At 46.7% G+C, this 19,114-nt stretch overlaps 1 protein-coding gene across 4 annotated transcripts in view; it reads right to left on the reverse strand.

Moving 5' to 3' along the window:
* Window positions 1-2,162: 2,162 nt before the first annotated feature.
* The window catches only part of TMEM63A (transmembrane protein 63A), a 50,779-nt gene continuing 33,827 nt past the window's right edge, over window positions 2,163-19,114 (reverse strand). For 2 of the 4 annotated variants that reach the window (XM_044005614.1, XM_044005615.1), the window contains exons 14-24: window positions 17,510-17,647; window positions 15,000-15,153; window positions 13,736-13,842; window positions 13,508-13,594; window positions 12,623-12,685; window positions 11,675-11,837; window positions 8,955-9,060; window positions 8,413-8,580; window positions 6,930-7,045; window positions 6,366-6,428; window positions 2,163-4,734 (exon numbers count right to left, since the gene is read on the reverse strand). In XM_044005614.1, coding sequence (XP_043861549.1) covers window positions 4,576-4,734; window positions 6,366-6,428; window positions 6,930-7,045; window positions 8,413-8,580; window positions 8,955-9,060; window positions 11,675-11,837; window positions 12,623-12,685; window positions 13,508-13,594; window positions 13,736-13,842; window positions 15,000-15,153; window positions 17,510-17,647 — 1,324 coding nt within the window. In that variant the 3' untranslated portion in view covers window positions 2,163-4,575. The remainder of the gene's footprint in view (window positions 4,735-6,365; window positions 6,429-6,929; window positions 7,046-8,412; window positions 8,581-8,954; window positions 9,061-11,674; window positions 11,838-12,622; window positions 12,686-13,507; window positions 13,595-13,735; window positions 13,843-14,999; window positions 15,154-17,509; window positions 17,648-19,114) is intronic. The other 2 variants (XR_006356452.1, XR_006356451.1) reach the window with 2 other exon arrangements.

Consider the following 19,114-nt stretch of genomic DNA (forward strand, 5'->3'; position numbering starts at 1 on the left):
GAGCTGTTGAGTCTTGGACATAGAGGAAATTGGGGCGTGGGGGTGGGGGTGGGGAGAGGAGGATGGTTGGAGAAAATGGGTGCATATGATAGGGAGCTGAACATCCTGGAGAGCTCCTTCCAATCCTGCCTCTTCCAAAGGAGATTGAAGCAGGATATTGCTTCTCGCTCTCCTTTCATTGCCTAGGATCCCACCAACCCCCCTCACTCAGAGGATCTTGTTCTAGATCTATCTCATCTGGTCACCTCGTCTTCATAGGAAGAGACATGGCTGGGAGAGATCAAATGCCCAAGTTCAGAGGCTCCCTTCTTGCTTGCCCTCATTTCAGACTGAGAAGCTGACTCTGAACCCCTTGCCCTCAAGGCTGAGAGAGCTGAGGTCCTGCTAAATGCTGCCCGATTCCCACCTTCCCGTCACCCAGCTGGTTGGCTCATTCCCAAAAACCATTGTTCCCAAGCCCACAGTCCCCAGCTGAGAGGATGGACAGGTTCTGTTTCTACCTGTGTGACACGCACCCCCCCCCCCCACACACACACACACGAGACCTCTGGGTCTCTGGTATCTCACTAGGATCATAGATTTCAAGGTGGGAAGGATCATGGGGATTCTCAAATCCAACTGGATTGTGTTCTTTGCCCAAGCCCTAGGGGTCATCATGGCCCCACAGGAGGGCTTGATTTATGGAGCTGTTGGTAGCAGCTGTTAGGCCCGCTGCTGAGGGGTGGGGCCAGGTTCTTGTCCTCAGGTTCACCCTATTCTCCCTCATCAGGAAGCAAAGGAAGGGGAGGCAAGGTGGGGGAGGGGGGGAGGCGTCTGGTCACAGACTCCCATCTGCTGTAGCCTCTGGGCTGCCAAGAGGGAGGAAGGGAGAGAGGGAAAGGGTGTGGTTGAGGAATGGGGACAGACTGAATTTTCTGCTCAGGAGTCTTGTGGGTTTTATCTCCCCAGGCTCTGTCACCCTGGGTGAGGCACGAGAAAGAAAGGGAGATAATCCAAAGATGATTTTGACCTCTGGGAGCCAGACAACTACAGGAATGAAAAGGAATTGGCGGAGGCATTCTCCAGCCCCTCTGCTGCCCTGTTGGCAGAGGCTCTCAGCCCTGGCCACCAGGAGTCAGCTCCTTCTCCTCTGATGCAGGGAGGCAGGCCTGCTGGGATGCTGACTTGGCCACGCGAGTACACATATTTTTTACGTGTGCGTAATGGGAAAGGCCCCCGGTTTGAATACCAGCTCTACTACTTATAAGCTACAGACTATGGGAAAATCACAATTCATCTGAACTTCCATTCTCTCATCTGTAAAATGATGGGCCTGGGCTAAATCATTGGTCTTCACAGTAGGGGGTCACAGTGAAATCCCGGTGACTGACCAACTTAGAAGAGGTGGGGAGATGCCATATCCCACCATCCTCAAGAGAAACAGTCATGGGCTTGGTCTCCAGTGTGAAGAACCATAGCAGTTTATTGTCCCAGTGCCTCCTTTTTTCTGTGCAAATGCCCAACTTCACCCTTTCTGAGCTGAATGTCAGTCCCTCAGGGGACCAGGTGGCCCCAAGGAGCAGTTGCATAAATGTCACTAGAAAAATTCACAACAGGCCCACCCCCTGGCCCTCCCAGGTCAACTAGTGCCTGGGGCGAGCAGCCCTTTGAAGGGCAGGAAACTGTCAGGACCCCCCTCTTGTTTGCTTTGGGTGGAAGGGAGGAACTCAACATGGATGGATAGGTTATGATCATATCATAAAGCTCATCACGTTACCTTCAAACTTCCCTATCGCTGGCAAGGGCACCACCATCTTTCATCACTCAAGTCTTCTTGTGCGCTCACCTCTCCTAGCCAAATCCAGTTGTTACTGCCTCCACACAACCCCTCTTCCATCCCTTTCCCGCCTCACACTGCTATGACCACACTTCAGGCCGCCTTCACCTCTTGCTTGGACTTTTACAAGAGTCTCTCCCCTCTCAGATCCATCCCCACACACCTGCCAATGGGACTCTCCTAAATCACAGCTTTGACAGTGTCACTTGTGTCCCAGAGGCTGTTGGAGCAGATATTATTTGCATCTTTGTCTCCTCTAATTTCTATTTTTGGGTGAATTTCACAACACACAATTATTGGTGCTTGTTTGTAATGTATGAATAACCGTATGAACATAATGTGGGTATATGCTCAGAAACCTTTTACTCATAGGGTTGCATGATCTCAGAAAAGGTTGGTCTCAAGTCCCTTCCATTTCTAGCTAGTCCACTGGCACCACCTGCAGGGCAGTGGGGAGAATGACTTTCTCAGTCCCCATTTGGCTCTCCTGGAGGAAACTGTTAGGGCAAGGTCAGCCCTGGTGGGATCCTGAGATATGAGGTGTTAGAGGCCATTGAGTTTAACCTTTGCCTTTTATAGAAGTGACTGCGGCCCAGGAGTAAGCTAAGTGACTTGCCTAATGTCACACACCTAGCAAAAGTCGGAGTAGAGATTCAAAACCAGGTCTCCTGCCTCCGTCTACTCCCATGCTCTGTGCATGCCACCTTCGTACCTTCCCTGCTACAGGTGGGTCCAGGGCCGATGCTGCCTCTGACAGCTGGACACCATCTCCTCTCCCTTCTCTGCCCACCCCTAGCCACCAGAGAGGATACCAGCAGAGGATATTGGTGGTAGTAGCCCCTGCCTGGACCAGGAGAGCCAGCAGCTCTCTCTTCTTTCTCCTGGGCTCTTCCCGGACGGTAACATCATCCACATAGTTTCCCAAAGCAGGGTCACAGCCGTCCTTCAAAAAGGAAAGTGGAAAGGCAGCTGACTGCATGTCTTGAGTGCTCTTGCTCAGGAGTGGGGGAAGCAGCCCGAGTTATGGCTGGTATGTCCAGATGGGGGCTCTTGCATCAAGACCCCCAGAAAGAAATAAGAAGCAGAATATTCAAAACAATGGTTTCCTTTTTGCCACTGCATACTCGGCACCTAGCACACAAGAGGCTCTTGATAAACGGTGTTTGGTTGATGGATTCCTCACTTAACCAGCTGCCCAGCCACAAAAGCCCAGGGAAATCACAGGTCTGGGCCAGGTAGTCCAGGGCTTAACAGTCCTTGGATCAAGGTCAGATGACAGAAGCCAAAGGTGAGCCTGGAATGGAAGCCTAACACGATGTTGGACTGTGTGTAGTGGCAAGGGCAGGATTTATTTGGAGACCAAGGGTGGGAAGAGATGCAAGATGCTCTTCATTTACCCGAGCATCCGGCCATGTAATTTAGAGGTTTAGAATCAGATGGGGCTTATCTCGTCCCAAATCCTTTTTTACAGATATGGAAACTGAGGCCAAGAGAGCGACTTGCTCAAGGTCGCACAGGTCTGGGTTCAAGCTGAGGTCCTCTCGCTCTAGAGTAGGCACTCATTCCAATAACACTGAGTCAAGCCTCGGCCCGGCTGGGGAGGCAAGCAAGAGGGGCAGAAGGATGAAAGGGATCAGGGCAGCTGCCAGAGGCAGGCAGCCATTGGCCCAAAGGTGGGGGTGTATATTGAGGAGTGGGTCTTGCACTCTGAACAGTCACAGGGCAGGGAGAGGATCAAGTCAGAAGGAGCATCTCACCTGGCCTGGATACCTGTGCACTCTCTGTTCCATGCTTTATTAAGGGACCATCATCTTCATCCTTGTGTCATTGTCTTTCTTTCATGACACATGCCCTGAGTGAACTGGCTGGCACTGTCTCTGACATGAGGAAGCAACAACAGGAAAGCACAAGAATACAAGCGATACAGCAACTTGGGCAGGGAGTGATGGCATTGCGGATGGGGTCGGTATTTAACCCAAGAACTAAAGAAGTGGGCTTTGAAACCACCTTCCCCTTTCTTACCACTGGCCCTGGGGCAGCTACTGGCAGACTGGGCCTGGTACCAAATAAACTGGGACTCCCTGGCAGGTGGGGAGATAATAGTTCAGAGGGAAGACTGGACTAAGAGCGGTCCCCTTCCTCTGACCTAGAAACCTACCCAGCAACTCTTGCTTCTGCGGGCTCTTTGCATACAATTGGAGTATGTGTATTTGGTGTACAGATGTGTGCTTGCATATACACGTTGGTGCAAAGGCTCAGGAGGGAGGAAACCTGCTCCGGGCTGCCCTGGCTCCAGTCTCTTATTCCCAGTACCTGCTCCAGTCCCCTGGATTGTCTGTCCAGGGCCACAATACTAACATGAATCCTTAATTAAAGTACATCATTGCAGACAGTGAGCTGTATGTGCTGGCACCAGAGGGGCAGCATTGCCAGGGCACAGAGCTGGGGTGGGGGAGGAACCTCCCCAAAGGGGCTATCGGGAGTCTGGAAAGTGGGGGCTGCCCCTCCCCCTGGCCATCTAGTGCATGTCCACTGAGCAGTCTGGGTCGGGAGACTTAACAACCCTCTCCAACAGGTCCCTGACTTTGTCAGTCATCCTGGCTTGTCCTGGTCCTAGGAAAATGGAGCGTAGCATGGGTCAAAAGAAAAGGAGAAAGCTGAGGTGCTTGGAACCCAAGCTGCTGTCATCTATCCAGCTCCTCCTCCTCCCCAGAGCCAGACTGAGGGCTCTGACCCAAACATGCTTATCCTGGGTTAGCTCAGTCATCCAAGGAAGGAGCAAAGTCTGAAGGCTCTGGAGAGTGATGTCCAGGGAGGGTCCCACTGATGTTCTGGATGGCGCCATATGTCTGCTGATCCTGTGGGGACAGGGAAGTCCTCTCCGAGGCCAGGCTGCTCAGGATCCTGGGCACGTACATCTGTTGACAAAAAGAGGAGTTGGGATTTGGTTGTATGGCTAGATTCCCAGACCTCCACACCCCATCCCAATCCAACCTTCCACCCCTCTATTTGAGAAGGGAAGTGAATAAGCATTTATATAGCGCCTACTGTGTACTACATGCACTGTAGTAACCACTTTACAAATATTTTCTCATTTGATCCTGCCAGGTAGGGGCTGTTATTATCTTCCTTTTATTTTACAATTGAGGAAACTGAGGCAAACAGAGGTGAAGTGACTTGCCCAGTTTCACACAGCTAGTAAGTATCTAAGGCTAGATTCAAATTCAGGTCTTCCTAGCTCCATCCACTGTATCACTTAGCTGCCTATTTACTCTCAGCACCACGTTTAGAACACTTACAACTGTGCGAAGGTTTAAACCAGACATGATGGCAGCTAGGTGGCGCAGTGGATAGAGCACCAGCCCTGGAGTCAGGAGTACCTGAGTTCAAATCCGGCCTCAGACACATAACACTTACTAGCTGTGTGACCCTGGGCAAGTCACTTAACCCCAATTGCCTCACTAAAAATAAATAAATAAATAAAAATAAAAATAAAAAAAAATAAACCAGACGTGAGCAATTTTAAAACTCTGCCCGGTTCTTCCCATTCCAACACAACACTGACCCTAAGCATAGCCCCTTCTAGGGCTCTGGCTCCTGGTCTAAGGAACAAGAAATTGACATTCACAATTCATTCTGCCCTTTCCTCATCTCCCCCACTTCCCCTTTCTGCCCTCTTTGACAGGTGTGTCTTTGAGAACAGAATAGCTTTGAAGTGATTTCTCCAATGAATCCTACCCACAGTTGGAATTATTCGCTACCTGGGTGACCTGGGGCAAGTCATCGTTGCTCAGTTGTGTCTAACTCTTCATGACTCCATGGGGTTTTCTTGGCAAAGATACTGGAGTGGTTTGCCATTTCTTTCTCCAGTGGATTAAAGCAAACAGGTTGTGACTTGCCCAGGGTCACAAAGCTAATCAGTGTCTGAGGTCAAATTTGAACTCAGTTCTTCCCGATTCCAGGCCCAACACTCTACCTACTGTGCCACCTCGCTGCCCCTGGGAGCAGGTCACTGGGCTTGTTTGGCCCTCAGTTTCTTCAGCTCTAACATGAGGGGTTTTAACCAGATGATCCCTATGATGTCCTCCTGCTCTAAAGCTATGCTCCTAGGACCTTGGTAGCACAGGGTTCTGCACATAGTAGGTATGCAGTAAATCCTAGGAGAACAAAATTATAGAGTTCTATGATTCTCCTCCCCCCAAGCCAGAGGGTTACATGCCTTAACTGTTTAGACAAGATAAATGAGAGTCTGGAAAAGGAGACAAAGACCCACGCAACCATTTGGGAATATCCCAGGAAGATCCATTATCTTCTCTGGGCTACAAAGCATCTGAAAGAAACGAGGACTGGTTGCTGATGAACATGAACTCAGAAACCTGCTTTGTCAGGGAATCAGGAAGCATCTGTTCCTTAATGATGGATTCCCAGGTGCTCAGCCACGGCCCCGCAGCATTCTACCATGCCAGGACTGCATGAATCTGAGCATCGAAGCACACGACAAATCCTACAACTACCATTACTATTACTACTAGTGAAAGGGGCAACTTACAGCAGCTCTGGGAGGGAGGCGTCCGTCTGTTTCATTTCCTTTGTCGTTTGCCGATTCATCTGTCTGCAGACGACAACAAAAATTGCAACGATAAACAAAACCAATCGTCCCGAACTGACACCCTCCAAACAAACAGCCTATTAACACCCAGAATAACAGCGCCAGCTGGCACCAACTCTCATCTGAAGTACAGATAGAAGGCTGGGGGAGGGGTGATGAAGAATGGGGGACAGGGAGAAGGGGGCAGAAATCATATTAGATTTAAGGGATCTGCATTCAAATCCTGACTCTGAGCTCTCTAAGCTGTGAGACCTTTACCCCGCCCCTCCCCATCCCCAGGCCTCAGTTTCCTCATCTGAAAAATGAAAGGGTTGGTGGGAACTGGGGAGGGAAGATTCACATCATACCAATCTACCCCCACACCCTTCCCAATCCTACCTTCTACCCTACCTAAGTCTCCCCTTCTCCCTTCCCCACTTTAAGTAGAAACGTGTGCAGAAAAAATAGTGGATGCTAAGCACGTGACTCCATTGCTCTTCCGTGGCCAAGATGAAGTCATCCTACCTTGTAATTCAGGGGGCTGAGATGCTTGAAGCAGCCAAAGCAGGTGTAGCCTATGCAGACGGCAATGGTGAGCAGCACGGCCAGCAGGGTAAACAGACTTGTGGGTGCCTGGAAACCTGAGGACCAGAAACAAACCCCAGCCCTGGAGAACAGGCAGGAGACCCCACCCCTGCACACCTGGAGGATGGAAGCCCTTCTCCAAAAGGCAGAATTCTGGCTCCGGGGCCTTTCCCCTCACCTGGCAAAGAAGCCTATGTGAAGCCTTTCCTGATCCACCTTCTGCCACAGAGAAAGCTGGTGTGATTTGGATACACTTATATAGAGGGAGATACTGTGGCGCAGTGGGAAAGGCTGTGGATTTAGATTCACCGGTCCTGGGTTTGAATCCCAGCCCTGACACCTTCTACCTTAGACAAACCACCTGACTTCTCTGGGCCTCTATTTCCTCATCTGTAAAGTGAGGAAGTTGAACAGGACGGCCTCTAAGGTCCCTTCTGCCTCTGGATCTGTGATACTGTGATTTTTTATCCTGTATCATGTCCTCCAAAAGAATATAAGCTCCCTGATGGTAGGAATCGTTTCACTTTTGTCTCTGAATCCTTAGTGCTTACTACGATATCTGATCAGTAAATGATTGCTGAATGACTCTGAGAAACAAATCTGCCAATTTTTTCTACCCTTAGCAGGCTCTAATCCCATATCAATCCAGATTATTGACAAGGGATGAATGCATGTGTGTATATACACATCTACACATACAAACATCTCTCTAGTATTTAGTATATACACGTGTATTGCATGCACGTACGTACGTACGCGCGCACACACACACACACACACACACACACACACACACACACCCCTTTGTCCAGTGGAGACATAGGCCGCAAGCTAGGGCCTTCACACTATGGATTGCTTCTATGTTCTGACTGGCTTGGAAGTTAACTTTGCTGAAGACCTCATCCAAATACAGACAAGGACCAACCTTAGTTAAGCTGATTTATGACTGAACATCAACTAGATGCCTTAAAACCATCAACAGATCTGACTTGCAGGTTCACGTAGACAACACAGTTTCCAAATCGTAGATACTAAGACTGAGTTTCCCAAAGAGAGGCCTGAGGCAAGTCTGGAAGCCGCCTGTGTCTTCATACTGTCATAGAATTAGACCTGGGAGGGACCTTAGTCAAACCCCCTCCCCAGTTTTACCGATGAGGAAATGAGTTCTACTGATGTGAAGTGATTAACCCAATGTCACCAAGACAGCAAGCAACAGGGCCAGGGTCGATTCCAGCTCCTCGGACACCTGGTTTTTCTTGCTTTGTCTTTGGGGATCTTCCCCCCCAACCCAGGGCCATCATTCCTCACCCTCACGGTAGAGGGGATTGACTTCAGTTGGGAGAGGAATGCACGGGGACCAGCAGCATGTGAGCATCGCGTCTGCAGGGGTGTGCTCAGAGCATGGCCTGTCAGGGCTACTCACCTAACCTCAGGAAGGAGAAAAAGTACAGCCAGAAGAGGCAGAGGATGGGTGCAGCCAGAGCCTGGTTCACGGCAGCAAAATGGATCCCCTTTTCCAGTTTGGTGGGGAGGTAGGCAAAGTAGAGGTTGTGTCGATCTACCATGTGCTTGAGGAGGATGTAGATAAGGCCTGTGGGAAGGGGGCAGGGAGCCCAAGGATCAGGGTGCCGGGATACAGAAGCAGGAGGGGCCAGGTCTGTGGCCATGGGGTCACTGTTCCATCCCAAACACCCCGGTGCCCCTTTCTGTCTATCACACCCAGTCACAGGAGGGTGGGACAGTCAGGGGCAAACCATCTAACCCACCCCCCACTTCAATTCCAACAGTAGTGACTGTGACTTCTAATGGCTACTGGGGAGGGGCAGCTACTCTACTGTCTCTGGGATCTACCCTCAAATAGCCCTTTTCTGGGACAAGTTCCTTTCCAAACTCGTGATTGAGAATTCTCTTTGGTACGGCATTTCAAAGAATACTGATGGGGGGAGAGGGAGGGGAGGCACTCACCAAAAGGGACAATGATGGGGCAGGTAATACTGTAGGCCATGATGACAGTGAAAACACATAGCATCCATGCATACATAGCTCCAAACTCATACTCAAATGCCTGATGCTGGAGGTCAAAGGAAAGGAGGGTTTTAGCAAGGAAAGGGGTGGGAGCAGGGGAAGGTGAACTAAGAGGGCTGCCACATCTCAAAACCCAGCGATGTATCTTACACCAAAGGGGTAGTAAAAAAGAAAAAAAAAAAAGGAAAAGGTGAGGGGCGTATGATGAGGGCTTTTAGAAGTAGGAAGCCAACATTGTATCTTTGATGCTAGCTAACTGTGCGACCTGGGGGCAAGTCATTCAACCAACCCAAGCCTCAGGTTCCTCTTCAAGAAAATAAGGGGGTTGGACACAACTGTCTCCGAGGCCCCTTTCAGGTCCAGAACTATGATTTTAGGAACAAAAGTCCTTACAGCTTTCCATCGTCTCCAAATACACCCTTCCTCCACTCTTTGAAAACCAGTCTGTGGGGCAGCTAGGTGGCACAGTAGATAAAGCACTGGCCCTGGAGTCAGGAGGACCTGAGTTCAAATACAGCCTCAGACACTTGACACTTACTAGCTGTGTGACCCTGGGCAAGTCACTTAACCCTCATTGCCCCTAAAAAAAAAAAAGAAAAGAAAAGAAAACCAGTCTGTCCTGAAGTCTTTCCTGAATACACTATCCTGTGTATGAAGAACGGCACAATGACACGTGCGTGGACATCCCGACACTGACTTTTATTCTGACAGCTCTAGGGAGGTACAGTATTAAGTGACTACTGACTCTTGTTCTTCTTGCTCCCACCCCAACTTCTTAAACAATAGGATTTCTTAAAGAGATAGCAGGTTTTCTTACAATAATCTTCCTTATTTCTGTGGAGTGGAGGGCAGATATTATCTATAGAAGAGAGGAAAACTGGGATGCAGATGGGTGTGCTGGAGCCAGCTTGAACTGGCCTGGGGAGAGAAAACTGTTAAATTTTCAGTGTAAACATTTACACAACGGAAGCTAGCAAATGCCACAAACTGGGGCTTGATTAATTGTTTTGCTGAATATCTAGACGAGAAAATAATGGAGAAAATGTTGATAGTGCAGATAAAACTTCTCTCTTTTATTTTTATTTAGAGAGCCAGCCTACCCTTAGATGTTGAGAATCTGCATATCTTAAATGTGGCAGTACCAATTCACTTCAGGTGGAGGTCCCTGAGAACTATGCACAACACTCTCTGCAGATGATGCTCACTCCTTTGAACTCAGAAGATCACAACCATTAAGGGCTGAAAGTGGCTTTGGGAATCATCAAAGTCAAAGGGTTCATAACCTTTTTCATATGAGACCACTTTAGCATTCTTGTGAAGCCTTAAATGCATAATATGAAATTCAGAGAATTTTAAAGGAAATTTATTATACTGAAATATAATTATCAAAATATTTTTAATAATAGCTAGCATTTATATGGGCACTAGGTGGTGTAGTGGTTAGAGTGTTGGGCATGGAGTCAGGAAGACTCAACTTCCTAAGTTCAAATCTAGCCTCAGACTCTTACTACCTGTTTGTTTGTTTATTTTTTTGGTGGGGTAATAGAAGGTTAAGTGACTTTGCCCAGGGTCACACAGCTAGTAAGAGTCAAGTGTCTGAGGCCAGATTTGAACTCAGGTCCTCCTGAATCCAGGGCCAGTGCTTTATCCACTGCACCACCTAGCTGCTGACTCTTACTATCAGTAAGTGTGATCCTAGGCAAGTCACTTGACCCTGGTTGCCTCAGTTTCCTCATCTGTGAAATGAGCTGAAGAAAAAAATGGCAAACCACTCCAGTCTCTTTGCCAAAAAGACCCCAGATGGGGTCACAAAGAGTCAGACACAACTGAAACAACTGAACAGAAAGCATATCTATAGGGCTTTAAGTTTCACAAAACACTACAAATAGTTCACTTTATCTTCACAACCATCTTGGGAGATAGGTATTATTAATCCCCTTTTTTATAGATGAGGAAACTGAGGTAGACAGAAGTTAAGTAACTAGCTTAGGGCCACATAGCTAATAAGTGGCTGAGGCTGAATCTAAACTCTTCCAATGTCTTCCAGATTCTGGGTCCAGTGGTGTATCCACCATGGCTAAGGCCCCAAGTTTAGAACCCCTGATATCTAAGTTCAACTCCCTTATTTTATAGAAGAGGAAAACAAGGTCCCCCCTCAAAGTTAAGTGACTCACCCAGTCACATAGCTAATAAATAGAAGCAGCTAGGTGGTGTGGTGGGAAGAGCACTAACCCTGGAGTGGGGAGGACCTGAGTTCAAATCCAGTCTCAGACACTTGACATTTACTAGCTGTGTGACCCTGGGTAAGTCACTTAACTTCAACTGCCTCCAAAAAAAAAAAAAAGATAATAAACAGCAAACCCAAATCCTCTATTCCAAATGCATTGCTCTTTCCCACTCCACCACTAACTTCCTAGGGCACTGAGATTCAGTGCCACAGAGATGAGCACGTGGGGTTTACATGCTGGGGTGCACTGCTCACTGTTTCAGCTACTCTGCCTGGACCAACCATAAAGTCTGTAAGGGCCAGGTGGGTCTATTCCACATCTCTCACTTCTCCCAGAGAGCCCACATAGTTGTTGCTAAATGGCCAGTGAAAGGAAGATCAGAAGGAAGAGGGTGCTTAGCCCACTGAGAGGATGGGGATGACCTTCTAGCACCTGTTTGAGGTTCCTTCGGTCAGCGGCTGTCTTGGCCATGATCATGCGGATGGTATAGAGAATGAGCCCGGGCAGCCTCAGGAGCTCCATGCCGTTGCCGATGAAGGCTGAGGCGATGACATAGTTCACAAAGAAGGCCCCTTGGTCAGGCAGGAAGACACACCTAAGGGAAAGCCTGGGTCAGGGCCAAGGGTAGAGCCCGGGCAGGAGACTGGTGGCCAGGGCAGGTCCCAACAAGACAGGAAGGGCAGGAGGGCTTGGTGTCCCCCTTGGGGAATAAGCTTTTGGTGGGAGCTGGAGGGATAAGCAAGTGAACTATGCCATTGTGCCAAGAACACAAGGGGGCGGGCAGGGCAAGAGTCCTTGGAAAGGACAGTGGGTGTGTGGGTGTGTGAGTGTGCTCACAGCAGATGTCTGAGCTGTTCAGGCAAACATCCCACAAGGACAGCCGGTTCAGTATTATAGTTTAATTATCCTGCTGCTTCCCTTCCCCAGTGTGCCGCTCCCCCAAGTGCATGGGTTTGCAGTAAATAAGTTTCAGAGGATGAATAAGGCTCTGGCTAATTGAGTTTTATCCTCTGAAAATTAATAACATTTCCATAAGCACAGTGAAAAGTAGGTCAGCTCACAGACATGCTGACAAGGAAGACTCTACAGGAGCCAACCCCAAGGGTGGCTGAAATCCCGGTGTGGACCAGCAAAGCCCAAGACCTAGGTTTTTTTTGTCTTTTGCAGGGGGTAGGGGAGTGGGGAGCTGATGGGGAAAGGAGGAGAAACGTTTTCTCCTGAACCACAGATTTCAACTTCAAAGCTTCTGCACAAGGTTTCCCCTTCATCCTGGATAGGCCCCTGTTTCTCTGTGGAGTATTTGCCCCTGTGAGTATGCCAGACAGATGGGTGAAAGAACATGGGTTATGTATGGGGAGAGATGTCATGTGTATCACTTACTCCAATCTGATTGAGGTCTCAGAGGAAGCTTTGTCAAATAGCCACCGGAAGAAAAAGTCTAGACTGGAATAGAAATGGATCCCATGAGATTATTTTCACTTATCCAGACAGACACACACACACACACATACACATTTTCTCTAATCCAAAAACAGGCCCAATAACAGGGGCTATATCTGTTTATTATAGAAGGTTAGAGCTAGAAGAGCACTCTGAGATCATCTTATCCAACTCCTTTGTTTTATTTCTTTTTTTAATGCTTTAAAGCTTCTTAGTAGATATACTTTTTAAAAAAAAATCTAAATATACCCGCCAAATTAAAAAAAAAGTATTATGTGGAAATAATTTTATAATACAAAGTCAAACAAAACAAATTCTTAAGTGGCTGGGCCTTAAAATATATGACTCATTCTACAATCTTGAGTCTGTCTCAGTCAAAAGGTCTAATCTCTCCTTTTTCATAGCTACATGGCTTATCAAGGATAAGGGACCTGTCCAAGGTCATTCAACTAAGTAAGAAGAACTATAATTTAAACCTACGTCTCCTAACTAGAGGTCTATGGCTTTTCACACCATACCGCGCCACCTCTCCAGTGTGACTTTTAAACAGGATACATTTGGGCGATGGCTAGAGCTTCCCTAAGTGGCATGGCTAAAAGGTGGTTTTGTTTTTCATTACCAAAGTAAAAAGAGGGGAGGGAAAGAAATCTCTCTTCAAGTAAGTTAATGCCCAATTCTAACCAACCCCCTGCAGTCATAGTCTAAATAGGTAACATATAAATATAAATGAAAAAAAAATTTAATTACTCATCAGTCAATGCCAGTGAAATTCCCCATTTCTATGGGAAATAGGTGGATCTCAAAGTGGCAAGTGATGCTTTATACCTGGTAAGGCCCAGAGACGGGAGGATAAGCACCATGAAGATCAGGAAAATGTACACCTTGATCATCATTATTCTGTTTTCTCCTGACCTGAGGGAAAGAAAAGGTGAGCATCCAAGAGATTTCCACCACGCCCTCCAATGTCCCTCTTTGGGTTCCTGGTCCTGTGTTATGGGCCAAAGCCAGCCCTCTCCTCCAGCAGGGGAAGGCTGGGGGACCCTGCTCACTTACTTGGTCCAGTGCGACTCTAGCAGTGTGGAATAGTAGACAATGGAAGGCAGCAATGCAGAGAAGGACCACAGGAGGAGTGTTGGGAAGAACTGACTGATTACTGGGTCCTGGGGAATAAGAGCCAGAGTCAGCCTCAACAGGGACAGGCAGTACTCTATCAGGGCCCCCAGTACTCTGTCCCTACAGGGAGTGGAGGAATAGGGGTCAGGAAAGAACAGCTGACAATCAACCAGACACCAGAATGAAACAGAAACAAAATCCAACTAAGAAGTGTGTAGGTTGAGAGAAGAGGAACAGCAAAGTGGGTAGGTATCTCAGCCAAGCCAATTCCTCAAGCTGAAATGTGAGGCAGTGAAAGTAAGTACACAGACATAGTAGGACCAAGCTTGAAATGGGAATCAGGGGCCATGGATTCATCCAGCCCCAGTTTTGCCACTAAGGAGTGATGTGACCCCAGATAAGTCACTTTACCTGAGGCAGCCTCACTCTTCCCATATGTAAAATAAGGTGCTTGGACTAGACAAATATGACCAAAGACAAGTTGCTTAACCTGAGAGAACCTCAGTTTCTTCATCTGTTAAATGGGGATAATAATACTCATATGCCCACCCAAAAGTGTTGATATTTGGTTCATCTGTGAGACTACATGTAAAATGCTTTGCAGATGCTAAAGTATGATACAAATGTCAGTTATTTTCATAGGATCACAGCTCTAGAGCAGAAAGAGACGTTAAAGGCCATTAAGTCCAAATCCCCTCAATTTACACATAAAGAAACTGAGTCACAAAGAGGTTAAATGATTTGCTCAGGGTCACACAGCTAATACTCAAATGAGAAAGGACTTCTCAGGTCTTCAGCATTCTAGCCACCTCCTGCTCCATTATCATTATTACAATTCTAAAGGATTCCTAGTCTTAAGTGTTACGGATTGTTCATCTTCTTTACACAAGATTTAAAATTACAAAAACAGGGGGCAGCTAGGTGGCGCAGTGGATAAAGCACCGGCCCTGGATTCAGGAGTACCTGAGTTCAAATCCAGCCTCAGACACTTGACACTTACTAGCTGTGTGACCCTGGGCAAGTCACTTAACCTCCATAGCCCCCCACACACAAAAATTACAAAAACAACATAAAAACATGTGTGACCCCTTCATCCCTCTCAGTCTCTAACCTTCTTATTTCAATTACTATGCCAATTTCTCCCTCCTTCTCTCTTTCCCTCTCATCTCTACCCCCAACAAGGTATTTCAGACCCAGCACTCACATTTAAGGCATGAATGGGTTTGGTGACATTGAACTTGTCCATGGTAGAGAGAATGATGGAGGGAGTGGTCAGGAAGAACAAGACCAACGAGAGGATGAAATTGATGCCTAACCACTGGAACCACCATCGGAGGCCTTGAATAGAAAGATTTTTCCTGTGGGAGAAAGGAAGACAGACAGGGAAGAAAAGCTCATTTTCAAAGCATTTCCAGCTAGAAGCAGCAGCCCCAGCTGTAGAGATAGATCCCAGCCTCAGTCCTGCCCCATGTCCAGGGGCTCAGACATATTAAGTCTCTGTAGACCTCAAACAGCCAAGGCTGGACACTGTGGAGGATTCCTACTGAGGGACTCAATGCAAAAACCTGACTTTTGGACATGCAGGAGTTAACATAAGATCCACTGGCTTTCAGCCGGAAGCAGGCCAAGCCACTGGGTCCCTGTGGGCTTGGATGGGAAACAAAAGAGGCAAGTTCACCCGCCTTTGGTTACCCAGTAGACAACGTATATGTTTACTTTGTAACTGTAACTTGGAGACAGAGCTGGGGCTGTGGAAAGGGTGCTGAGCCAGGAGCCATAAGAAAAAGAGGACTCTGGGTCCTGTTCTGTATTCTGCTAGCTAGCTGTGTGATGGGCTCTCAGGTTCCTCAGCTACATATATATTTACATGCAGGTATACATGCATGCATACATACACCTACATGCACACGTATGCACATGCATGTGTGTATTGTAATTTGTATACATGTGTATATACATGTATATAAATATATATGTCATTTATATATGCTTATATATAATTTGTATGTATAATTTCATATGTCTGTATATTTTACATATAGAAATGTGTTTGTGTGTGTGATTTATGTGTAATGTGTATATGCATGTATGTATAAAATATGTTAATGTAGAATATGTGTGTAGTTTATCTATAATGTATAGATATAATATGTGTGTATAATTTTATATGTATGTATAATTTACATATATAAATTATGTGGTTTGTGTATATATAATTTATGTGTTTATGTTTTATTTGTAAAAATAATTTATGTATATGTTTATTCATGTATAATTTTGTGTGTATGTGTGTATATATTAACATATAACATGCATACTAATATATGATGTGTGTATGTGTATAATTATATATGTTTAGATATAATTTATCTATGTGTATCTGTACAAAATATTTACATACGTATACCTGTTGTTTTCCCCCATTAGCATGTAAGCTCCTTAAGGGAAGGGTTTTTTTTTCCTTTCTATCCCTAGAGACTAACATGGTATTTGACACATAGTAGGTGCTTAATTGGTATCACCCCATTCATATGAAGCCAACTGAATTAGTAACAAACAAGAAAAATTTCCCAAATTATAAGATGGAATCTCCATTCCCCCCCTCCCTTCCCAATTAAGCTCATTTTCCTTATGTTATGTTGTAAGAAAACACTTCTGGTTTGAAGGAGAAGGGAAACACTAGGTAACTTACAGCACTGATGTATGACTACAGACCTCGGTGTTTCTTCTCCTTGACATCTGCATCCCTTTCTTCCTCCTCCTTCTTCCACTTTGTCTCTCTTTTCCTATTCTTCCTAGCACCTAGTACAGTGTCAGGCACCTAGTAGGTACTTAATAAAGGCCTGTTGACTCTTCCAGCTTATGCCTTATAGGAGGGGTTCTTAACCTTTTGGGGGGCATCATGTGTTTTGAGCAGTATGGTAAAACCCATGGCTCTCTTCTTAGGATAACATTTTAAAATAATTAAAGGCAATGCTTAATTTTGGTTAAACATTAGTGAAAATAAAGATGTCATTTTTTTCCCCCGACACAGATTCATGACCCCCAGAACTCTATCCACAGACCCCAGATTGAGAACCCCTGCCTTAGACTTACCACGGAGCAGAAGGGCTGCTAAGCCATGGCCCAGGGGAGGAGGTAACTGGGCCCCAAGGAGCTAAGTCAATAAGAGCCTGAACTTCCACCATTTAACCTGTCACAATGTTACTGGGGAGACAGGTCAGAAAGCAATTTGTGAGACAAGGAAGCAGAATCCCACGAAGCGGTACACTAGCCATGTCCAGTGGTTAGAAGTGGTGGCCTGGAAGCCAGGATAGACCTAATTTCTTATCCCATTTCTGACACTCATTAGCTTTGGGCAAATCCCTCAGTCTCACTTGCCTCATCTGCAAATGGGTAACAGCTGCCTGTTTGTTGTATCTATCTCACAGGTTTATTGTAATGATCTGATGAGATAATGGGTGTAAAGGCCTTGACAAGCTTTACAACTCTGTATAAATGCGAGTTATTACTACTATTATTGTCAGCATGGTGGGGTGGGAAGGTCAGATCCCATGCTCCCCAGGGGATTTGTGCCAGACACAATTATGAACAACAGATGCAAAGATCACTGTAATAAATGTAATAAATAAATAGAAGAACATTGTAATAAGTGTTTGCCACCAATCCCCCTCCCCAGATCCAGTCCCCTTCAAGTCAGGCCGGGGAGCTCACCAGCAAATGTTCTCTGGGTAGGATGCAAAGGCGACAGTCCAGTTGGAGGGGGAGAGTTCTTTGCTGTAGGATGAAGGCTGTGGCTCACCTTTGCATCTGAAGCCCTGACACTTGCAAACGTTGAAATCCTTGAGGATGCTAGGGAGACAAAAGATAGACTGGAACATACCCAGCATGCACAAGGGGATCATTTCTGCCATGGCAAAGCCTGGGATTCACTGGAAGACATTCTGCAAATGCTTGAGGAGTGGGATGGCAATCTCTGTCTTCCTATGAGACATTCCTATCCCCAAAGTCTCTCCCATCCAAAATCATGGAGCTTCTTCCAGTCTTGTAGGCTAATGGCCCTGCTCAACTCTGTGCCACCAGGTTCCACCGTCTCTCCTCTCTCCCCACAAATAAACTGGCCTGCTATGTTATCCTCAGAATATTTCTCCTCATAATCACAGGCCTTTTTTTTTTTTTTAAATCTAGGGCCCATCCTTGACTCCTCCTGTTATCCTTGTGGCTCTGAACCCCCCAAGTGAATGACATGATATTTGCCCAGTAATAACACTGAAAGAGATGCTGGGTCCGAGACAGATCAGCCACATGGGGGTGGAGGGGGAGCTCATTGGCCTTCAGGGTCTGAGTAGGGGACAGAGGAAGGGAGGACAACTATTCAGGTGGCTACATTTCCTTGGCACCAGGCCACTCCTAAGTACAGAGAGGCAAAGAGAGAGGTGCCTTGCATTGGTCCTCTTTTGTCATGACTAATTCCAACTTTAAAAAATGGCTTCTGTTTAGTTAAGTCAAAAAATCACATTTACTTTTGCCTTGATTCCCCTCAAACCTTCTGCACTTCTACCTTTGCTTCCAAGCTGACAAAACAGACAGTCCTATTTCTGGAAATTAAGCTTGTCACTGTTCCTGAAAGCTAGATTAGACTCCTTTGGGGCCCAGTGGTGGCAAAGGGTGTGGTGACTGCTTTCTTAAAGGAGTCTCCTGGTGGCTACACATGCCTCTTGTCATCTTTGTAACTTTAATCAAGTTCCCCATGATTGCTTATGAGCAAGGTACGATGACAAAAGGAAGATTCTTCCATAACGACATCTTCTTAAGGCTAGGGCTACCAGGGAGACTTTGCCACCAATGGATGGATCAATGGTGCCTCTCAGATATTCCCACATTCAGAGAGTGGCCACGAATGGATATAACCAGGTTTGGGAGAAACCCGGGACAGCGAGCTCATGTTCTTCCCAGGCTCAATATTACTCCTGTCTTCTAACTTTGGGGAAAACAGAGGAATTCAAACGTTGGAGAAAGGATCACTGTTTCTAACACTGGTATCACAAGGATGGGAATGGAATGGAGGAAAGGCCTTTAAAATCTAGCAAGGACAAGGCCTGAACTAAAGTAGAATGGTTCTCTAAGGTGAAATCAAAGCTTGTCAGCTCAATTAGTTAAAGGCTAGGGGTGAACCATTAGATGAACCAGTTAACAATCCCTGTTCTGTGGCCATAAATAACTATACCCTCAACCTGTCAGCCATCTTACACATGTATACCATGGGTCATGAAGGAGAGCAGCTGAGAAAGTGAGGAAGGCTCACTGTAGTCCCTCACC

Source organism: Dromiciops gliroides, chromosome 4, assembly GCF_019393635.1.
Source record: "Dromiciops gliroides isolate mDroGli1 chromosome 4, mDroGli1.pri, whole genome shotgun sequence".
Lineage (NCBI taxonomy): Eukaryota > Metazoa > Chordata > Mammalia > Microbiotheria > Microbiotheriidae > Dromiciops > Dromiciops gliroides.